Here is a 22,436-nt window from a genome sequence, read left to right on the forward strand (position 1 = left end):
GATTTTTTTTTTCTGTGTGCAGGATGTTTCTCCTCACACCCCAAAGCTTTTCCAGCAGTCAAACGCATCGGTTTCCCTCTCTTCCCCCAACAAAGGGGAAGTTTGTGGCCGGTTGCAGTGATAGCACATGGAGAGGTGTTGCCCTGAAACAGGATGAAATGGCTGCATCCTTCCAGGAGGCTGTCTCCGAAAGGAGAATTGCCCTGTGACCTGGAGAGCTGCCCCTGCAGTGAGTGCCCACCCCCAGAGAGGGATGGGGAGCTGGGGACTTAGCGCTTTCCTGTGGATGGAAAAATGTGGTGATATGAAATGGTTTGGGTTGGGAGGGGGCTTAAAGCTCATCCAGTTCCAGCCCCCTCCCACGGGCAGGGACACCTTCCACTAGAGCAGCTTGCTCCAAGCCCCTGTGTCCAACCTGGCCTTGAACACTGCCAGGGATGGGGCAGCCACAGCTTCTCTGGGCACCCTGTGCCAGTGCCTCAGCACCCTCACAGGGAAGAATTTCTTCCTAATGTCTAATCTCAGTCCCCCCTCTGTCAGATTAAAGCCATTCCCCTTGTCCAAAGCCCCTCTTCAGGTTTCCTGCAGCCCCTTTAGGCACTGGAGCTGCTCTAAGGTCTCCCCTTAAGAAGCCCTGTCTTCTCCAGGCTGACCCAGCTCAGCTCTCTCAGCCTGGCTCCAGAGCAGAGCTGCTCCAGCCCTTGCAGCATCACCATGTCTGTGAGAATTGTTCTTATGAGCCCTCTGCAGCTGAATGGGAATTCCACTGAAAAAAAAAGACATTTCTTGTTTAAATAAGTCCCTGCTTCCTGTCCTGCCCCCATGGAAGTGACCAGAGTCAGAACATGAGTACTAGCTATTTCAGTGGAGCTGAAGGCATTTCAAAAGTACCAGAACTGACACTCATGCTTAGTTTGCCTCACTCCTGTTTCTTTCCTCCCTCCCTTTCATTTAACCCCAGTTTGTGTTTCCTTCCTCCTCCATCCCCCTTGTTTGGCTTCGAGTTGAGCTCGGGTCCGGTTTCACTCTAGTGCTTTGGCATGTTCTGTGCAGCCCTGAAGTGGAGCAGAGCTGGGGCCTTTTGAGGTTCCAGAGCAATCTCAACAGCAGGGGAAAATGCTCGGGCCTCTGTTTTGAGCCAGACTCAGATCCTGCAGCTAGGAGTTACGTGAGCTGTTACAACCAGGTGATAATGGAAAAGGGATGCCTAAACCCAGCTCTTATCCTTTCCCCTTATAGTGGTGCTCAGGAGAAGGCAGCCAGCATCCTTGCAGCTCAGAATGCTTTTGGAGATACGCCTCAAAAGGACACCTGTCCTCTTCTTCATTCCTGAGCTGTCTCCGCATCATTTCTCATGAGTGATCAGAGCGATCATTAGTACATCTCTTACTAGTTTCAGCTGCCACTGAATGATGCCCTTGGTGGTAGCATTTAGTGGTCTGCAGCAAGAACCAGAGTCAGGGGTCTGCATGTTGCCTTTCAAGGATTGAGAAAGCTGGTTTGTGTCTCAGCAGCGTTACAGCTTCTGCCACAGTTGCAGGCTCAGCGATGCCGTGGCAGGAAATGGGATCAGCAGCCATGTGAAATAAAGAGGAGAGCTGTGTCCGGTCTAGGGAGTGATTTGATTGCCCTGGCGCTAAGGTCAGTGTTGCTGTTTGCCCTCCTGTTTTGGAGGAGTTAATGCAGAAGTATATTCCAGGTGCAATTGTTCATGGACAGAAAAGACCTGGGAGGTCTGAGATGTCTTTGGTTTTCCCCTGCAAGAGGAACATGGCTCCTTGGGTGCAGGTTCCTGAGGCTCGAAAGCATCCCGAGCAAGCAAACCATTGGACAGTGCTTGCAGCATCTAGGTGCATCTGCAGGTCTTGGCTAGCTTTGAAAACAATGCTGCTGCAGGAATCATGCCAGGAGACCTCTTCAGAGGTGAGGGAATGTGCTGCAGCCAATACCTGTGGCAGCTCTGTGATTTGGACACAAGGAGGAAGTTAAGAGCCCAGAAGATACAATAATCGACCACAACAGACAACAGGGAGAACTGGCAAAGGCTGGGACAAGCCTTAAGTGTACAAAACATGCCTAATGGGGCCAGTATGAAAATGAGCCTTTGAAAATACACCAGCTACAGCCCTCTCTGTTTCTCCACCACAGCTGGGGAGAAGCAGTTTGTCTTGGGCAAGTGCATTTCCCCTTTCCACTTTCCAGGTTGTCTTAAAGCAGCTTCAGAAGTAATTCTGCATTGTCTGTCTGTGCGTTACAAACCAGCCTTTGAGATTAATTCCTTGTTATTAGAGTATACTCAGCACAGAGCTTGGTTTCAATGCTTCTCTTGCGTTTCCAGGGACTGATTTTGCCTTTCTTTGGCTGCTTGTTGGTAGAAGCTCACTGGAAATTGGACAACGTGCCCCACGTCAACAGGCAGAAACCAGGAACGTGACAGGGGGGTTGCAGAACAAGTAAGTCGTTTGCTTTCTGGGTTAACAGTAGTAGACCAGGTTGATACGGCTCAACCTTCATCTCTCTTCAGAGGAATGAACATTTTCCTGGTCATCTGTTTGGGACAGGCATTCATTGTAACCAATGAGATGCAGAAGCCCAGAAGGGGATCCTACAGGAAGGAGCGTTTTTGAAGGCCCTCTGTGCTGTTTGTGAAAGCAGAAGATGCCTTCCTTGCTGACCACCTCTTGCCTGGACATGTAAGTGTTGCTTGTCGTGAGCATTGACAGCACACCATAAAGGAGAACGGGCTAAGAGGCACCCTAAGCCTTTTGCTTTCCAAGGGTGGTTAATAGCCGTGTGTTTGCCGACAGCTACGAGGGTGACAACACTCACGCACCGCCTTAAGCAATGGATGATTTTTAAGTTCAAGCCCAATTTGTGTCTGGTTTCTTTCGCTCCCTTTAAAAAGGCAGAATGAGGACCAAGCAGTGTGTGCTGTGATTAAGTTGGTGACGTGCGCTCTGCTTGCAGTGAAAGACCATTAATGTCAGAGCGTTGGATAACCCATCGAAGAAAACTGGGACAGAAATGATCAACCGAGTGACCTGAATGGTTTCATCCATTTCTCTGCTGAGCTTCCATCATGCTGGGTCCTGTGCCAAGGTATTGACACAAAGCAGTCAGATCTAATGTTCGGGTTAGGAGTGTTTTCTGTGATGGGAATGGTTGTTTCCTGTGTTGTTTGGCTGGTGGCTTCAGCATGTGGCCTGCAGACACTAGAAGGCGACAGGACACTTTTAGGGGAACTGTTTGTAAGCTGTCACCAAGAAAGTTAGTTGTCTGTAGGTTTAAATGAGCACAATATGGATTTGCATTCCCTGGAGGAATGTTTTAGGTGTTGACAAGTCAGAAGAGGCTCAGAGTCAAGGCCCACGAAGCCAAAGGAGATACAGCTATCACATGCATTTCAACAACTCTCTAATGTTTCCCATGCTGACGCTGTGGGGCACTTCCTTTTAGTGCCCAAGATTTCCATTTGTGGCTTAACTGTTTTGAGCTGCTCTGCTGTCACTTCCCTGTGGGGTTGGAGGATACATGGTGCATAGTCAGCAAGCACAGGTATTAGAGGGGAGATTTGTAGTCGGAAAGCCAGCCATGTACATCGATGCGTGGTCCGGGATCCAGCTAGGAAGATCCCATCTGCCCAGATTTAGGTCTGATAGGCACAATGAAAAATTCTGTTCTGGGGTCTACAGTGCTTTGCCGGGCTCTGTTTTTCCATGCAGTAATGGCTTTATTTATACCCACAATGGTTTTAGTCTCACAAATGCCAGGGTGTTGCCACAAGCTGGTACAAGTGTTAATGGGCAGGAATGGGGCAATAATCTCAGGCCACTGTCTTTACTCCATGCACAACAATAGCTGTGTCCTGGTAATAGCTGCAAGCTTTGAAATGATACAGGCTGGCAGGAAGCTCCCAGTGTATGGTTTGGTGTGAGCAGCACAGATGTATTAGGTTTGGCATTGTAGCACAAGTTTTTTTTCTTGGTTTTAAGTGACCCTCTGTATAGCAGCACCAGAAGTGGATTTGTGTACTGCTGTGTGGGTGCTCGGTTTCCTGTGTTTAATTGCATGTTATGTACCAATAAGTGCATGGTGGAAGCAGTGGCCTTAGCATCTGTTCTCCATCCCACATGGCTCTCCCTCTCGAAGCTGTGATACAGTGATCTAAGACCATAGTCAAAGTTGGAGTCAAGTCACTGAGGACAGAAGGACAAAATTCAAGTTAATATCAGACCCTTTGGAGAGGGTTGCCCCTTTTTAGCAGGTACGCCTGCACCTACGATCATTGCAAGTACTGTAGAAGGTCCCATTTCCTCTGCCTCAAAACTTCAGCAGCGCTGGTGGCTCTTAACACCTACACTGTGCAACACCTTGTTTATGTCGTGACTTGATCTGGTGGCTGGGATGGGGGGCTAGATGAGCTTTGTAGGCCCTTTCCAACCCAGGCTATTCTCTGACTGTGTGGTCTCTCCAGAGAGAAAGAGCGACAGTTAGCCCAGTAACACTGAAGATGTCTTATCCTGATGTTGCAGAGATGTTTTTTTTGCGGGGATTGCTGTTTTTCATCTCTCTTGCCTCCCTCCTTCTACCCCGCTCTTTCCTTTAGCAAGTGTGTGTCTGGAAGGGATGGAGTTGATCTGTTTTTTCACTGCTGGTTTTGGACGGTAGAAGGGCTTCATGGAACTCCTTAGTCACACAGTAGTGGCAGACACTATCCAGGCAGCAGTTAGATGTGGCAACACACCTTGTCACGGGGGAGATGTTCTTCATCACGTGGAATGTGAAACAGGTAGCTGCAACGCTATCCGTTAGGAACCTGGCAAGTAACCCAAAGAAGGCTGGCAGAAAACAGACTAGAAATACAATCAGGTTTGCATAAATAATGTGAACAGCTTTCTGGATTGGTTTCTCTTCTGGTGAATTGGTGTTCAGGCATCTCTTAAGGCTCCTGATCGCTTCTGTGGAGCAAAAAGTCGAGGTTGCTAATGGAAGAATAAAAATGAAGAACATGGAAAGCAGGCTCAGAGCAGCAGGCACGGTGGTATCCTTCTGGAAGCACAGGGTGGACTGGCTCTGCCGAATCTGTGCAGTGGCACCGATTATCCCAGAAACCCACAGAAGCCCACAGAGAAGGGCTGCCTTTGATGGAGACCCGAAGGCCCTGGCTTTCAAGGGGTGTTTTATGGCAATGTATCGGTCAGTGGAGATAAATGTAATTGCGTAGGTACACAGTGACATGTTGATGAAATACGTTGTCTCTGTAAACTGGCAGAGTTCATCCCGGGCTGACTTATTCCAGAGCAAATAAGCCCTGAAGGGAAGGTGCAGATGACAAAGCAGTCTGCAAAGACTAAGTTGATTTCATACACCCTTGTTTCTGTCCACTTCTTTATCTTGCAGAAGAACACCCAGAGGCCAAGGGCATTAAATAGAGCTCCAATAAAGAAAATGACCTTATACAGAGCAAGTTCAAAGAGACAGACATGGTGATAAAGTTCTGGACTTGTGATACTGCAGTTGCTGGACACATTCATTGTCCTGTTGCGCAGAAGTTGTGTGATGTTCTGAGACCTGAAATAGGAAAAGACACGGTAAGACTTTCCTCCTACCTCTTGATAGATGCATATCCCATAGAAAATAAGGTATTTAAGTAACTATTTACTTTGCCCATCACAAATGTGGATTTGAGTCTACAAAGCTGGCCGCCTCAGTCAGCCTCTAACTGGGATGCATCCTTTGTCATGCTTTGTGTACATTTACTCAGTTTAGGAGTAAATATCTCCAAGTACACTTCCAATAGGACACGGCAGGCAGTCTGTATTAAATAGTGGCATCTTGAATGGAGGGGTGGAATAGCAGTGAGAAGAGCCCCTATAGACAGTGAGGGCATCCTGTGACAGTGGGATTCCTTAAGCCAGGCTGGGCAAATGGGGTAAGGTTACCCTTAGCTTGGTTATGAGCTAGGCAGGGATTGCAGCAACCAAACCTAAAGCCCAGCACAACCCATGAACAAAAGCTCTTCTAACAGGTCTGCTGGCTTGGGAGACAGAGGAGCGGTGTGAAGGCCTGGAGGGGCATAGCAGATGTCACTATGTGGACATGCTCGTGCTCTGGCTCTAACTGGGCAGGTTTCTGAGCCTTTGGGCTGCCTTGCAAACCTGGAGCTCCTGCTCAAAGCTGAGGAAGAGAGATGAATCTGAGTTCCTGCATCCCAAAGGCATGCTTGAAACCCTAAGTGAGTGAGTGAGGCATGTAGCCATCCACTCCTTGTGAGGGCAGTGAGGGGGTGCAAGGATTAACCTGTTTGTAAGCCCCTGCATTCCAGGAGAGAGTTCCATTCTGTGGATGTAAAGCAGACACTCATGCCTGAAAGAGGGAACACCAGTGCAAAACAAGGAACTTGCCATTAAGGGCTGCATGAGATGGCTCCTGCTCAAGGCAGGCATTCTGCCACCCTGCCAAGTCTGTCAGATGTAAGTAGTAGCTACTGAGTCTGTGTCACACTGGCTGCAGGATGTTCTGCAAGAAAACTGGTTATGTGAAGAGTGTGAGTTCATGGGCTGATGGAAATCAGCTTTTGTCAGAGCCCATCCTGTGCACAGTGGCTCTATGTGGCCTGCAGAAGGAACAGTTCTCTGAACTGGTGATTCTGTGTGTATGTCACTGAATTTCTGCTTGCACCTAAATGCACTTTGGAAGGAATTTAACTTCTGAATTTGAAGTATGTGGTTTTTTGCCATTCCTACAGGAAACTGCAGTGGTGAAACCCTGCAGCTTTCAGAGATACAGGGAGGAACACCATGACTGAACAGGCTTGGTTAAGCAGTTATTTGCCTCTCCAAGCAACTCGGACCTCCTTGTGGTCATTTGCTGAGAGCACTTGCTGCAAAATCAGACTTCAGTGACTGATAAACACACAAATAACTCAACTGCTGGGCGATATGTAAGTGTCTTAGGCACTCACAGGCACTAACGTGGGTCATGCACAGAGCTCTCTCCAGTTCTTGTGTGCTCAGCCCTGGGTTTCCCAAGAGGGGCTTGCTGCTCACTGCCTGCACCCTGGAAGGAAGCTGCTGTCACCTGAGGAAAACCTCTCTGCACTACAGTAAGTAGCAGTAGGGAAATAGCTTACATCAAAGGCTGAAGCTGCTGCATTGTTATGCTCATTAACTGCATCAGGCAGACGTCTTTGCTGGCATGGCTGATGCCCAGATTGCTTTCATCAGCCCTGGTCTGCAGTGCCAGCAGCAGCCTCTGTGCTCGAGTACAAGGCAGGCAAACCAGGCTGGTGTGCTCTGCTGCATGAAAGGGCTGTGGCTGACACCACCTTTAGAGCTGGCGATGTGGCCCGAATGCAGTTCCCAGCATTGGGGCTCAGAAGTGCTCCAGGCAGATCAGAGACTGGTGGGAGGAGGGGGGAAATGAACAGAGAGTTTTAAAGCAGGCCATGTAGCACAGATGGGGTATGGCTGAGCACAAAATATCTTTAAAGAGATGCAGTCTGATAAGCTAGCATATCCTGTGGCTGCTGGAAATGCTTTACGGTGGGGTAGATAAGGTGGCTGCAGCATCAGAGGAGCTAGGCAGCAGCGTGCAGCTGTGAGAAAAGGATGGAGATAGCTGTAAAACAGCATCTTGCTGCTTTCCCCCCATCATAGATTGGTGTCGTGGTTTAAACCCAGTCTGGTAACTTGTTCACTCACTCCCAGTGAGTGGTGCCGAGCTGACAACAATCGAGGTCCGTGTCCGTCTCCCCCCCGCACCGGGGCTCTCCCCTTCCCCGCTCCCGGAGGAACGGGGAGGAGGATCGAGAGAGTGCAACTCCTACGGGTTGAGACAAGAACAGTCCAGCAACAAATCACCACCGCTACTATCAGCTAAAACAATGATAAGGGAAAATAACAAGGGAAGAGAATACGATACCACCGGCCAAGAAAGCGAGTTCCACCCGGAAGCCCCTGTCCTTCCGGGTAACTCCCAGTTACCCCTCACCCCGGGCATGACGTGCTGTGGTATGGAATACCTCCCTGGCTAGCCTGGGTCAGGCGCCCCGTCTCTGCTTCCTCACAGCTTCCCCTCCTCCCTGGCAGAGCATGAGCCTCACAGAGTCCTTGGTCAGGGTAAACATCACTTAGCAACAACCGAAAACATCGGCTTCACCAACACTGTTCTCAAGCTAGAAATCAAAACACAGCACTGCAGCAGTTAACACAAAGGAAAAACATGACTGCTACTGCTGAACCCAGGACAACTGGGGAGAATTGGGCAGTAGCCGTCCCCGTCCATGGAAGGCCAGGGTGGGCTTGTTTCCTCCAGCAGCTCAACAAGTATCAGGATTCTTCCAGACCCTTAACAGAGCTTGGAGGAAGAGAAGCAAAGCAGAGGCTGAAGGCACTGTGGGTGCCACAGTAGCACCGTGGTGGCAAACATCCAGTGGCTTTCCCAGCAGGATGCCATGAAGAAGCAAATGCGCCAGACCCGTTGCGTGTAAAATCCTCTTCATTCTTCCTTCCTTTTGTGGGGAGCTCGGAAGTGAGCAGGTATCGGAGGGATGAGGGGTGACTGTGGTGGATGAAATGATGAAAGACAGCACAGGAGGTGTGGTGGGTGAGGGAAGGGACCTGAACTGAGCAGAGGGAGAAGAAGGAAATGGGGTGGGAAGCACAGTGTACAGCATGGCATTTTCTGCATCAGCTGCCTTCAAACCTGCCACATCTGTGGCAACAGCCCTGGTTTTTCCTCTCAAAGGGATGGGTAGCTGTCAGCAAAGATGTCATATGTATGCTGCACAGGTATGAGACTAGACTTGGGCAGGGCAGTACTTCACAGGGGTGTTAATTCAACCATGGGCACTGCTGGGCAGGCCCTGAGCAGCCAGCTGACCTGGGAGGGAAGCACAGCCAGAAAGAGTGAGCAGACACACTGCCTCTGGGGCAGAAGAGCTCTAGGTGAGGGCCACAGCGCTTAGGTGAGGGGCTTTTCCTCCCCGATTCCAAACAGCATAAAGAAATCTGGAAACTGCCTGCTCTGACCTTGCTGCTGTTGCTCACAGCTCTCAAATACAATGCCCTAAGGCACGGCGCTTTGTTCTTTTCTTGAAACTTGTGTTCTTTCAGGCTCATCTGTCACTGCATCCCTTGAAAGCAGTCGTGTCATCAGCCTAAGCACGGAGCTGCTTCAAGAGACCCTGGGAGTGGATGCAAGGGTTCATTGGGTCAAAAAAGGGAAATTTTTTGAATCACTTGTTTCCCGTGTTAGAATGGATTTAGCTTCCGATCCCCAGCTCCTGTTAGGAAATAATGTACTGTGATCTTCCAGGTAAAGTGCCCAGGGAATACCCTGGAGTAAGAACAGAAACGGAAAGAGCTGACGACCTGCTGCGTGGATGTCTGCATCGCAGGGGCTGCGCTGCCACGTAGAAACCAGGTACCTGATGCTCCTCTGCCTCCCTCCAGCCCCGGCAGGACCCTGAGCAGCAGCCCGCAGAGAGCAAGAGAGAATGAGCCCCAAGTGGGATTCCCTGTAGGTTTAGGGCCACAGAATCAGCAGCGGGTGTCAGCAGAGGCAGGACACGGGGGGGGCTGTGCAGCCACGCATCCTGGCCAGGAGGAGCAGGGCCAGCCTGTGGGGCTGCAGGATGGGCACAGGCTACACGTACAGGGCTGGTGCCCAGCACCAACAGCTCGCTGGTACTTTAGGGTTTCTCTGGCACCTCCTCCTCCTGCATAGGGGATGTTATCCCCCTTTGGCCTTCAGTGTTGATCTGCTGACTAAATAAATGGTGCCAGAACTTTCCACCGAGGTCTAGCATCTCATCACTCAGAGCTTCCTCAGCCGGTGTGTTTGGTGGCTAGCAGCGGTGCTCAGCAGCTGTGCTGAAACCTAAGCTAAGCAAGGTGGCAGATGTGATATCTGTGTTAGACACACCAGCCTATCAGCCTCATCAGTGCTGATGCTGTGGACTCTCAGCAGTGATTTCCTGAGCTGAAGAAAAACCTGGTTCTTGTTCTTGGGTAAATATAAGAACCCTTCTGTTTCAGAGCAGCATGCACTCGTGTGGACATTGTGTGTGCCAGAACAGACCCTTTTGAGAGCTCCACAAGATTTTTTTAACCTCTTTCAGCTGCAAGACCAAAAAGAAAAGAAAGGTTTCTGCTAATGGGAAGCAACAGAGGAGAGCAGAGGCATGTCTGGGAATTGTAGCACATGCTGCTCTGACCTTGCCAGGAGAGGAAATGCATTTCCCCTCTGCTTTCACCAGCTGGTCTGTAATTTGCCTGTAGTTATCCTCCCCATTTCTGCATTTTATAGAATCATGGAATGGTTCAAGTTGGAAGGGACCTTAAAGCTCATCCAGTTCCAACCCCTGCCACGGGCAGGTACCCCTTCCACTGGAGCAGCTTGCTCCAAGCCCGTGTCCCACCTGGCCTTGAACACTGCCAGGGATGGGGCAGCCACAGCTCCTCTGGGCACCCTATGCCAGTGCCTCAGCACCCTCACAGGGAAGAATTTCTTCCTAATGTCTAATCTCAGTCCCCCCTCTGTCAGGTTAAAGCCATTCCCCCTTGTCCTGTCCCTACAGGCCCTTGTCCAAAGCCCCTCTCCAGGTTTCTTGTAGCCCCTTTAAGCACTGGAGCTGCTCTAAGGTCAACCCTTAAGGAGCCTTCTCTTCTGCAGGCTGACCCAGCCCAGCTCTCTCAGCCTGGCTCCACAGCAGAGGTACTCCAGCCCTCGCAGCATCTCCACGGTTTCCTCTGGCTCACGTCCCTCTTGAGTTGGGGCTCAAGATCTGGATGCAGGACTTTGTTTCCTCTTACACTGGCATGAATGCAGAGTGACAGCTGGGCAGATCTAGATCCTCCTATAGAAATATGTTCTCTAATATTCTCTTCTCTTCTCTTACGTTCTCTTCCCTTATCTTAGATTCTCTTACAGTCTCTCCTCATACATTCCTTTCTCTTACATTCTCTTCCCTTCCCTTATGCTCTCTTAGAGTCTTTTCCCTCTTTTATATTCTCTTCCCTTTTTTATAGTCCTACATTTTCTTATTTTCTCTTTTATTGTCTTACCCTGTATAGTGTTTTCACTTACTCCTGTCTCTCTTCTATATTTCCTTACACATTCTTCTCTTAGATTCCCTTCTGTTTTATTTGCTTGTATACTCTTACGGTCTCTTCTGTTTCCTTTTCTTAGATTCTCTAAATTTCTCTTTCCTGTATGCTCTTCAATTTTTCTCTCTTGGCTTCTCTTAGGTTCTCTTCTCTGCTCTTCTAGTCTTAGATTCTCTTCTATTCCATGATCTTCTCTCCCCCTATATTCTCTTCTTAGATGCTCTTCAATTCTCTTCTCTAATGCTTACAGTGTTAGACTCTATTATAATCTCTTACATTCCCTGGTATTCTTTTCCCCTAGATGTTCTTCTCTAGTAATCTCTTAGATTCTCTTCCCTTCTGTTCTGTTCCCCATATTCAAATGTACCCTTACCTTCTCTTCCATTAGATTGCCTCAGAACCTCTGCTCTTGTGTTCACTCTCATTCTGAAGGAAGGTAGGAGGGAGGGAAAGGAGGAAGGGAGGATATTAAAGGAGGAAGGGAAGGAAAAAGGAAGGATTGAAGGAAGGAGCCATTTATGGCCATTTCTATCCCATTTTTGCCCATTTCTTACTGGTTTAAGCCACTTTTTGGCTATTTTTAACCCGTTTTAAACCTCTTTTTCCCATTTCTAAACCATTTTTGGCCATTTCTAACCCAATTTTTGGCAACTTCTAACCATTTTTTGACCATTTCTAACCTGCTTTAAGACATTTTTGGTAATTTCTAACCCATTTGAAGCCATTTTGGCTTTTTTTTTTTTTACACATTTTTCCCTTTTTAAGGCCATTTTAATGTGGTTTTGTGTTTTTTTTTTTTTGTGTTGCTAAACTGGTTTTGGCTATTTCCAACCCATTTTTGCCAAATTCTAACCCATTTTTTACCCGTCTTTGGCTAGTTCTAGCGCATTTATGCCCACTTCTAAACCATTGTAAGCTTTTATTTGCTATTTCTAAACTCTTTTTGCAGTTCCTGACCCGATTTTGTCCATTTCTATCCCGTTTAAAGCCTTTTTTTTTTCAATTTCCACCTCTTTTTGGCCCATTTCTAACTCGGTTTAACCCACTTTTTTATTTTTCTAAGCCTTTTTTCCCCATTTGTCCCCAGTTTTAAGCCATGTTTGACCATTTCTAACCCATTTTTGGCCACTTCTAACCCAATATACCATTTTTAGCCATTTGTAACCCTTTTATGTCCAAGTCTAACCTGTTCTAAGCCATTTTGGCCATTTCTAAACCATTTTTCTTAATTTCTAACCCATTTTTTTTGCCATTTCAAGCACATTTTTGCCCATTTCTTACCCGTTTGAAGCCATTTTGTCTGTTTCTAAGCCATTTTCCCCCATTTCTGACCTATTTTAAGCCATTTTTGTCTATTTCTAAAAAATTTATGGCCATTTCTGTCCCATTTCTTACCAGTTTTAGGCCATTTTTGGCTAGTTCTAACCCATCTTTCCCATTTCTAACCCATTTAAAGCTTTTTTTTTTTTTTTCGATTTCTGAACAATTTATGGTTATTTCTGTCCCGTATTTGCCCACTTCTAACCCATTTTAAGCCATTTTTGCCCATTTCTAACCCGTTTTTACCCACTTCTTACTTGTTTTAATCCATTTTGGGCCATTTCTAGTCTTTCTTTGACCATTTTTAAGGTGTTTTAAACCATTTTTTTCCCCTTTTCTAACCCATTTTTGCCCGTTTCTTCTCTCATTTTAGGTACGGGACGCCTAAAAGAAAGGAAGTTCCTTTGGTACCGAAAAGTCCGCGTGTGCTGCCACCACGTGTCCAAACTTCGGTACTGCGGGGGAGGCATGGCGTGGCGCAGGAAGCGGCTCGCTGCTGCCATCATGTGCCCAAGAGCGGGTACTGCAGGTGATGGAGATGGAAAGGGGGGGCGAGCGGCTCAGTGCAATGCTACTGCTGCCATCGTGTGGCCGAAATTCGGTACTGCAGCGGGAGGAGCCGCAGAGGGGCAACGGGAGCGACTTCAGACAACCCGCGGCCGCCAGTGGCCGAAGAGCCCGTTAATCACAGCCCCACCCCTACTCCGGTCTGATTTGCCACTGCCCCAGCCACGACAGCCATGGGCTAGAGCTCCCGTCAGTGACGCTTAGGCTCGCCCCCTTCTGCTTTTGCCCACGGCTCCCTACAGCCGATATAGGCTGGACCGTCCTTCTTCCGGTCTCTTATGCCGCTGCCCCCACACGGAAGCCATTGGTTGAGCCAATCGTCAATCATCCTTAGTTCCCCGGTGTCTTCCGGTCTCTTACCACGGCCGCTACTGGCTGAGCCAGTCGTCAATCAGCCTTAGTCCTGCCCCTCTTTGGGTCTGTTTCGTCACCACCCCTCCATGGTTGCCGTTGGCGGCAGAGCCCTTCAATCACCTTTAGCTCCTCCTCTCTGCCTGTCTTGTTAACGCCCCTCGACGCCCACCATTGCATAGAGCCCCCATCAATCACTCCTAGCCACGCCACTCCTAGCCCCGGTCAATCACTTGTAGCCCCACCCCTCTTCCTCCCCCCCCCTTGGGTACAGCACCCGTCAATCACGATTACCCCCGCCCCTTTTCCGGTCTGTCCCCGTCCGTCCACCCCCCCCCCCGGTCGCCATTGGCTGGTGCTCCCTACCCCTGTGTTCCCTGTCTCTATTCTCTCTCTGATACCCACCCTAACACCTATGGCCCCTAACTGCAACCCATGATACTCTACCTAACACCTATGATTCTCTAACTTCCACCTCTGATACCCAACCCAACACTTACAGGATGCAAACTACCACCTCCGATACCCACCTAACACCTATGATTCCCTAAATGCCACCTCTGATACCTAACCTAACACATATAGGATGCAAACTGCCACCTATGATACCCAACCTAACACCTATGTTATGCAAACTGCCACCTCTGATACCCACCTAACACCTGTGATTCCCTAACTGCCACCTCTGATACCCTACCTAACACCTATGATTCCCTAACTTCCACCTCTGATATCCACCCTAACACATATTATGCAAAGTGCCACCACCGATACCCACCCTAACACCTATAATTCCCTAAGTTCCACCTCTGATACCTAACCTAACACATATAGGATGCAAACTGCCATCTATGATACCCAACCTAACACCTATGTTATGCAAACTGCCACCTCTGATACCCACCTAACACCTATGATTCCCTAAGAGCTACCTTTGATACCTAACCTAACACCTATGATTCCCTAAGTTCCACCTCTGATACCTAACCTAACACATACAGGATGCAAACTGCCACCTATGATACCCAACCTAACACCTATGTTATGCAAACTGCCACCTCTGATACCCACCCTAACACCTATGGTTCCCAAAGTGCCGCCTATGATACCCACCCTAACACCTATGATTCCCTAACTTCCACCTCTGATACCCAACCTAACACTTACAGGATGCAAACTACCACCTCTGATACCCACCTAACACCTATGATTCCCTAAGTGCCACCTCTGATACCTAACCTAACACCTATAGGATGCAAACTGCCACCTATGATACCCAACCTAACACCTATGTTATGCAAACTGCCACCTCTGATACCCACCCTAACACCTATGGTTCCCAAAGTGCCACCTATGATACCCACCCTAACACCTATGTTATGCAAAGTGCCACCTCTGATACCCAACCTAACACATTTTGTTCCCTTAGTACAACTTATGATACCCACCCTAACACCTATGGTTCCCTAAGTGCCACCTCTGATACCCGCCCTAACACCTATGGTTCCCTAAGTGCCACCTCTGATACCCACCCTAACACCTATGGTTCCCTAAGTGCCACCTCTGATACCCACCCTAACACCTATGGTTCCCTAAGTGCCACCTATGATACCCACCCTAACACCTATAGTATGCAAAGTGCCACCTCTGATACCCAGCCTCACACCTACTGTTCCCTAAGTACCACTTACGATACCTAACTTAACACCTGCGGTTCCCAAAGTAGCACTGAGACTACCCAACTAACACCTATGATAGCCAACCTAACGCCAACTCGAGTTCCACCAACACTACCTAAGGTGCCACCTACGCTACCAGGACTGACTCCTGCAGTACCTGAAGTGCCACCTACGCTACCCACCCTGACACCTGCTCTACCCAGCCTAACACCCATAGCACCCAAAGTGCCACCTACGGTATCCAACCTAACATCTACGCTACCCAAAGTGCCACCAACAGCACCCAGCCTAACACCTACGATTTCCAATCTAACGCCACCTCAAGCGCCACCTACTCCACCCAGCCTGACACCTGCTATACCCAATATACCATCTATGATACCCAGCCCAACACCTAACACCTATAGTACCCAAAGTGCCACCTACGAGAACCAATCTAACACCTCTGCTACCTCAAGTGCCACCCACGCTACACATCCAAACACCTATTGGTCCCAAAGTGCCACCTGGGCTACCTGACCTAACACCAATAGTGCGCAAAGTGCCACCAGCAGCATCCAACCTGACACCTGTAATACCCAAAGTGACACTGACACTACCCAACCTAACATCTCTGTTACACCAGCTAACACCTACGCTAGCCAAATTGCCACCTACTCTTCCTCCCTCAATTGCCACCTACAGCACCCAGCCTGACACCCGCGGTACCCAACTTGACACCTACTCCGCTTGACACCTACGCTTCCCAACCTGCCACTGCCTGCGCCCCTTAACTACTGCCTGTATCCCTCCCAATAGGACAACCTGCAAATGCCCTACACTGTGTCCCCAGAGTGTGCCCTTACCTGCACGGGGCCCCTCCTTGGGCCTGCGTTCCAACGATGTCCCATCTCTTCACTGCCCGCTGCTCATCCCTAAACACCCAAGGTGACCGCCACCAACCAGTGCCAAGCAGTGCCCTCCTGCGTGGGCCAACGCAGGTCTCATCGTCATCATCCTCCGATGTATCCTCACCTCTCAGAGCTTGTGCCATTTGGCACCTCGCTGGGTTGGCATTGCTAAATAAAACCCACACCCTTCCATCGCTGGCCACTCCTCCTCTTCGTCCTCCTCCTCCTCCTGTTCTTCTTCTTCCTCCTCCTCTCCTCCTTCTTCCTCCTCCTCACGACACCTTGCTGCAAAAAGAAGCCAGGGCACCTACCCTACAGGATGATGCTGGTGTTGGCGTTGCCCAGCTTGTTCGTGGCCACACACCGGTGTAGCTGCCATGGTCCTCCTCTGAGACGGGCAGCCCTTGCCCTCGATCTGCACGGCCCGTGGGTAACCTGAAGGGTTCAAAGACACACGATGATGTTTAGAGTGCAACACCCACAGGCTGAGATAAGAACACTGTAATAACTACTGCACAAGCACAGAACCATAGCACCAACCAGGTTGGAAAAGACCTTTAACCTCAGCAAGTCCAACCACTCCCCAGCACTCTCCGCTGACCCCCAAAGCAGCCCCCTAAATGCAAACATCGAGACCTTGCTCCTAAGCCTCAAGTGACAGGACAGAAATCAGGAGCTGGGCATTTCCCACACAGGGTGCCCTCCGGAACAGTCCCACCGATCCAGATAGCCTCACTTACTTACACACCCAAAGCTCCATCTCTGTAAAGCCTCCCTGGACAGCCCTCCCCGCTGACCCACAAACCAGCTCCCTAAATGCAAACATCCAAACCCCAACGCTAGGCCTATGGTGTTAGGACAGAAACCTGGTGCTGGCCATCAGCTACACACGGTGCTCGCTGCGACAGTGCCACCGACACGGCAATCCACCCTTGCTTAGCCTGTAAAACTCCTATTTGTGTATGACCTTGCAAGCTAGCACTCACAGATGCTCCATAAACCAGAACCGTAAGTGAGAAGCTCCAGACTCTCTACTGAAACATAATGTGTGTGCACAAACACATGGTGCTGGTCAGGTTCTACACAGGGTGCCCTCCAGAATGGTGACACCGACAGGGATATCCTCACTTACTGACACACCTAAGCCCCCGTGCCTAAACCTAATGTGTTAGGACAAACACAAATAGCTGGTCAGGTTCAACACAGGGTGCCCTCCAGAATGATGCCAACAACAGGGATATTCTCACTTACTTACACACCTAAAGCTCCACCTCTGTAAAGCCTCCCTGGACAGCCCTCTCCGCTGACCCACAATCCAGCTCCCTAAATGCAAACATCCAAATCCTGCTCCTAAGCCTGAGGTGTTAGGACAGAAAGCTAGCGCTGGCCATCAGCTACACGTGCTGCTCTCTGACACAGTGCCACCGACACGGCAATCCACCCTTGCTTAGCCACGTAAAACTCCTATCTGCGTATGACCCTGCAGAGCAGTGCTCTCAGACACCCCATGAACCAGCTCCTTAAGGGTAAATGTCCAGACACTGTGCCTAAACCTAGCGTGTTAGGACAAAAGCAAATAGCTGGTCAGGTTCTACACAGGGTGCCCTCCAGAACGGTGCCACCAACAGGGATATCCTCACTTAAACACCTAAAACTACCTCTGGGTAAAGCCTCACTGGAAAGCACCCTCCGCTGAATCACAATCCAGCTCCCTAAACGCAAATTTGGAACAAGTCCAGAGGAGGCCACGAGGATGCTCAGGGGACTGGAACACCTCCCGCATGGAGACGGGCTGAGAAAGTTGGACTGCTCAGCCTGGATTAGAGAAGGCTGCAGGGAGACCTCAGAGCAGCTTTGCAGTGTGTGAAGGGGCCCTATAGGGATGCTGGGGAGGGACTCTTCATGAGGGACTGTAGCCACAGGACAAGGGGTAACGGGTTCAAACTGGAACAGGGGAAGTTTAGATTGGGTATAAGGAGGAAATTCTTTTCTGTGAGGGTGCAGAGGCACTGGAATGGGTGGCCCAGGGAGGTTGCGAGTGCTCCAATCTGCCGTCACAACCTGGACGTCGCTCTGGACATCACCCAGGACAAAGCTGGGCCACAGCAAACGGTTAATCTAACTGCTAGGGAAGGGAAGGGAGATAGGGGCCACGCTTCAAACCACCGCCTTGCCAGCTAATACTTAGAAATGCTTTTCCCAGGCCAGCACAAACCTGTCTTTTAACCAAGGGGAGCAACCACGCTGCTTTCAGAACAGACTGGAAGAACTCAAAGGTACTAAGCCCCGATCTCGCTCGCTTCAGCTCACGCAGCCACACGACTACTTCTTCCTCCTTTTCCTTCCATCACAAGCATTCAAGCCCCGGTAAACATCAGCAAAGCCCTTTACACCTCCCATCAGATTCCCAGTATGCCGGTGTGCTTCTTCAGAAGCCTCTCCAGACAATAAGAAGGGCCCAAACAAATACTACTTGTTACTTAGACAGAGCCATCCTTGCTTGGGATCAATTCCAAACAGACTTCAGCAGGAGCATAAGGCACAATGTCTACTCCAGACAGATCTCACTCTGATCCATACATAGATATTTTCCACAAAGAGACACGCTTCACATTCCTCATCTGTACCTACATGCAGAGCTAACCCCGAATTTCTCAGTTGCTTCTGGGTAATGCAGGACGGTAACTCGGAAATAAAGCCATTTCACAGGTTGCGTACGACGCGCAAAAGCACACAGAGATCGCTTACCGTCGGACGATCGAGTTCCTGGCTCGCAGGGAGAAGACAGAAGGCATCCCAGCAGTCCTCCCTGGATTTCCCCTGGTCTGGCTCTGGACGATCGCACGCAGACAAGAGCGGCGACAAGGCTGAGGAAAAACAAACAAGAATTGACAACGTCAGCCCAGCAAAACCCTGAAAAATGGCTTTAGACTTTTCTGTTTCCCCTTATTTTCCTCCAAACCCTTTGCTTACTGCCCGTGCAGCACTGGGGTAGCCAGCACGCTCTTTTGGCTGCGACACAGAACGGCCGATGCCTGTGCAGCTGCCTCAAACCCGAGGCTGAGAAGGACCATTTGGTGCCCAGCGCGTCAGCGTCCAGCCCCTGCTCCCACAGCCAAGCAGCCAGGATGATTCCTGCTTCCCCCTCCTCGCCACTGCTCTGCTTTGGGTCTCCCAGCAGTAAAGACTCCAGCTGACAGCCCAACACGGCACACGAGTGATAAAAAGGAACCTCAAAACTCTGCTTCCAGGAGAGGTAACAAAAAAGGCAAACCGGACCAATAACCGACCTTAGGGAACCTAAACCCCCCCATAAATATAACACCTCTGAAAAAAAAAGCCTTATAGAGATGCTCGTTAATGCACACACGGGGAAACCTTGACACCTCCTGAAGCTCTTCACACACCTGATCCCATTGCAGCAAAAGCCAAAACACAACAGCACAAAGCACCACAAGACCCCAGCGCCACAAAACACAAAGGAAACCCTACAGAACTCACCCTCCTGAAGCCCACGACCTGAATGAGGTCCTCCCTGCCACACTGTGCCTTTATACCCCAGGCAGCACCCACAGCCCCTCCCTGAGGCAGGGGCGGGGCAAACCAGCACCTGGGATAAAAGAGGTGGGATGAGCAGGGCATTGCTTTTGGGCTGATGTCTGTGGTCCGGAAGGCATCCCAGGGAGAAAAGGGCTCTTCAATAGGGCAGACCCCAGTGTGCTCTCTCCAGGAGCGCATCCCCAGCCCCGGGTGCTGGGGAGCGGGCACCGGAGAGGCCGTGCGCGGACGGAGTTCTAGGCGGCCAAGCGAGTGCAGGAGCTCCGTGTGCGCAGGTGATGCGTGCGGGAGAAACGCTGCTGGGTTCGCAGAACCAGGAAACCGCTCCCCGGCGGAGGGAAACCGGGCGGGGAGCAGCGGTTTCGGAGCCCGCTGCCTCTGCGGTAGCGAAAGAGCGTGTGCTGCCACCGTGTGTCCAATCGGCGGTACTGCAGGTGATGGAGGTCCGGGGTAGAGAGGCTCCGGGCGCGGCTCGCTGCTGCCATCTTGTGTCGAAATCCCGGTACTGATGGGAGGGGGGGGCCGCGCTGTGGCCCCGGGCACCGCCCGCTGCGCCCCTTCCCTGTCGAAAATTGAGCACCGAAGTGAGCGGTGATGGGGGGAAAGCGGCTGGGGGCCGCGTTCCGGTGCTACCGTGTGTGCAAACCGCGGCACTGCGCGTGGGGAAGCGGAGGAACGGCGCCGGGAGACGACCGGTGCTGCGATCACGTGGCCGGAAATCGGTACGGCACGGGGTGGAGAAAAGAGGCTGCGCTTGTGATGAGGAACCAATCAGAGCGGCGGGAGGGCCGGGCTGCGAGTGATTGACGGGCGCCTCAGGCAATGGCGGCAATAGGGAGGCAACGGCGTAACAGAGGGGAAAAAAGCGGGGCTAAGAGTGATTGACGGGAAACACAGCCAATGGTAGCCGCGGGAGGGCGGGAGAGACTGACGGGCGCTCTAGCCAATGAGCGCTGTGGGGGGGCGGTTTAAAAAGAACCCGGATGAAGGCGGGACTAAGAGTGACTGACGGGCGCTTTAGCCAATCAGCGCTGTGGGGGGGCGGTGGGAAAATAAAGCGGAAGCTAGGCGGGTCTAAGAGTGACTGACGGGCGATCTAGCCAATCAGCGCTGTGGGGGGGCGGCGGGAAAAATACCCGGATGAAGGCGGGACTAAGAGTGACTGACGGGCGCTCTAGCCAATCAGCGCTGTGGGGGGGCGGCGGGAAAAATACCCGGATGAAGGCGGGTCTAAGAGTGACTGACGGGCGCTCTAGCCAATCAGCGCTGTGGGGGGGCGGCGGGAAAAATACCCGGATGAAGGCGGGACTAAGAGTGACTGACGGGCGCTTTAGCCAATCAGCGCTGTGGGGGGGCGGCGTGAAAAATACCCGGATGAAGGCGGGACTAAGAGTGACTGACGGGCGCTCTAGCCAATCAGCGCTGTGGGGGGGCGGCGGGAAAAATACCCGGATGAAGGCGGGACTAAGAGTGACTGACGGGCGCTTTAGCCAATCAGCGCTGTGGGGGGGCGGCGGGAAAAATACCCGGATGAAGGCGGGACTAAGAGTGACTGACGGGCGCTTTAGCCAATCAGCGCTGTGGGGGGGCGGTGGGAAAATAAAGCGGAAGCTAGGCGGGTCTAAGAGTGACTGACGGGCGCTTTAGCCATTCAGCGCTGTGGGGGGGCGGCGGGAAAAATACCCGGATGAAGGCGGGACTAAGAGTGACTGACGGGCGCTCTAGCCAATGAGAGCTGTGGGGGGGCGGCTTGAAAAGTACCCGGATAAAGGCGGGACTAAGAGTGACTGACGGGCGCTTTAGCCAATCAGCGCAGTGGGGGGGCGGTGGGAAAATAAAGCGGAAGCTAGGCGGGTCTAAGAGTGACTGACGGGCGCTTTAGCCAATCAGCGCAGTGGGGGGGCGGCTTGAAAAATACCCGGATGAAGGCGGGACTAAGAGTGACTGACGGGCGCTCTAGCCAATGAGAGCTGTGGGGGGGCGGCTTGAAAAATACCCGGATGAAGGCGGGACTAAGAGTGACTGACGGGCGCTCTAGCCAATGAGCGGTTTGGGGGGGCGGTGGGAAAATAAAGCGGAAGCTAGGAGGGTCTAAGAGTGACTGACGGGCGCTTTAGCCAATCAGCGATGTGGGGGGGCGGCGGGAAAAATACCCGGATGAAGGCGGGACTAAGAGTGACTGACGGGCGCTTTAGCCAATCAGCGCAGTGGGGGGGCGGCTTGAAAAATACCCGGATGAAGGCGGGACTAAGAGTGACTGACGGGCGCTTTAGCCAATCAGCGCTGTGGGGGGGCGGCGGGAAAAATACCCGGATGAAGGCGGGACTAAGAGTGACTGACGGGCGCTCTAGCCAATGAGAGCTGTGGGGGGGCGGTGAGAAAATAAAGCGGAAGCTAGGCGGGTCTAAGAGTGACTGACGGGCGCTCTAGCCAATCAGCGCTGTGGGGGGGCGGCTTGAAAAATACCCGGATGAAGGCGGGACTAAGAGTGACTGACGGGCGCTCTAGCCAATGAGAGCTGTGGGGGGGGCGGTGGGAAAATAAAGCGGAAGCTAGGCGGGTCTAAGAGTGACTGACGGGCGCTCTAGCCAATCAGCGCTGTGGGGGGGCGGCGGGAAAAATACCCGGATGAAGGCGGGACTAAGAGTGACTGACGGGCGCTCTAGCCAATGAGAGCTGTGGGGGGGCGGCTTGAAAAGTACCCGGATGAAGGCGGGACTAAGAGTGACTGACGGGCGCTTTAGCCAATCAGCGCTGTGGGGGGGCGGCGGGAAAAATACCCGGATGAAGGCGGGACTAAGAGTGACTGACGGGCGCTTTAGCCAATCAGCGTAGGGGGGGGCGGCTTGAAAAATACCCGGATGAAGGCGGGACTAAGAGTGACTGACGGGCGCTTTAGCCAATGAGCGCTGTGGAGGGGCGGCGGGAAAAATACCCGGATGAAGGCGGGACTAAGAGTG

General features: G+C 51.3%; 1 protein-coding gene, 1 long non-coding RNA gene and 1 pseudogene across 2 annotated transcripts in view; 2 read left to right on the top strand and 1 right to left on the bottom strand.

The window, feature by feature from the left end:
- The window catches only part of LOC133271923 (G-protein coupled receptor 35-like), a 58,958-nt gene that overhangs the window by 8,660 nt on the left and 27,862 nt on the right, over positions 1-22,436 (top strand). Inside the window, exon 2 of the mRNA XM_061458443.1 lies at positions 4,265-4,287. Coding sequence (XP_061314427.1) covers positions 4,265-4,287 — 23 coding nt within the window. The remainder of the gene's footprint in view (positions 1-4,264; positions 4,288-22,436) is intronic.
- Positions 4,603-5,893, bottom strand: LOC133271924 (G-protein coupled receptor 35-like; annotated as a pseudogene).
- On the top strand, positions 8,504-10,203 carry LOC133271925 (uncharacterized). The gene is made up of 3 exons (XR_009744293.1): positions 8,504-8,540; positions 9,117-9,426; positions 10,124-10,203. It is a non-coding gene; the product is annotated as an uncharacterized LOC133271925 (long non-coding RNA).

The sequence above is a fragment of the Pezoporus flaviventris genome, unplaced genomic scaffold, assembly GCF_033815535.1.
Source record: "Pezoporus flaviventris isolate CSIRO_AGI_PZ_B2104156 unplaced genomic scaffold, CSIRO_AGI_Pfla_v1 ptg000026l, whole genome shotgun sequence".
Taxonomy (NCBI): domain Eukaryota; kingdom Metazoa; phylum Chordata; class Aves; order Psittaciformes; family Psittacidae; genus Pezoporus; species Pezoporus flaviventris.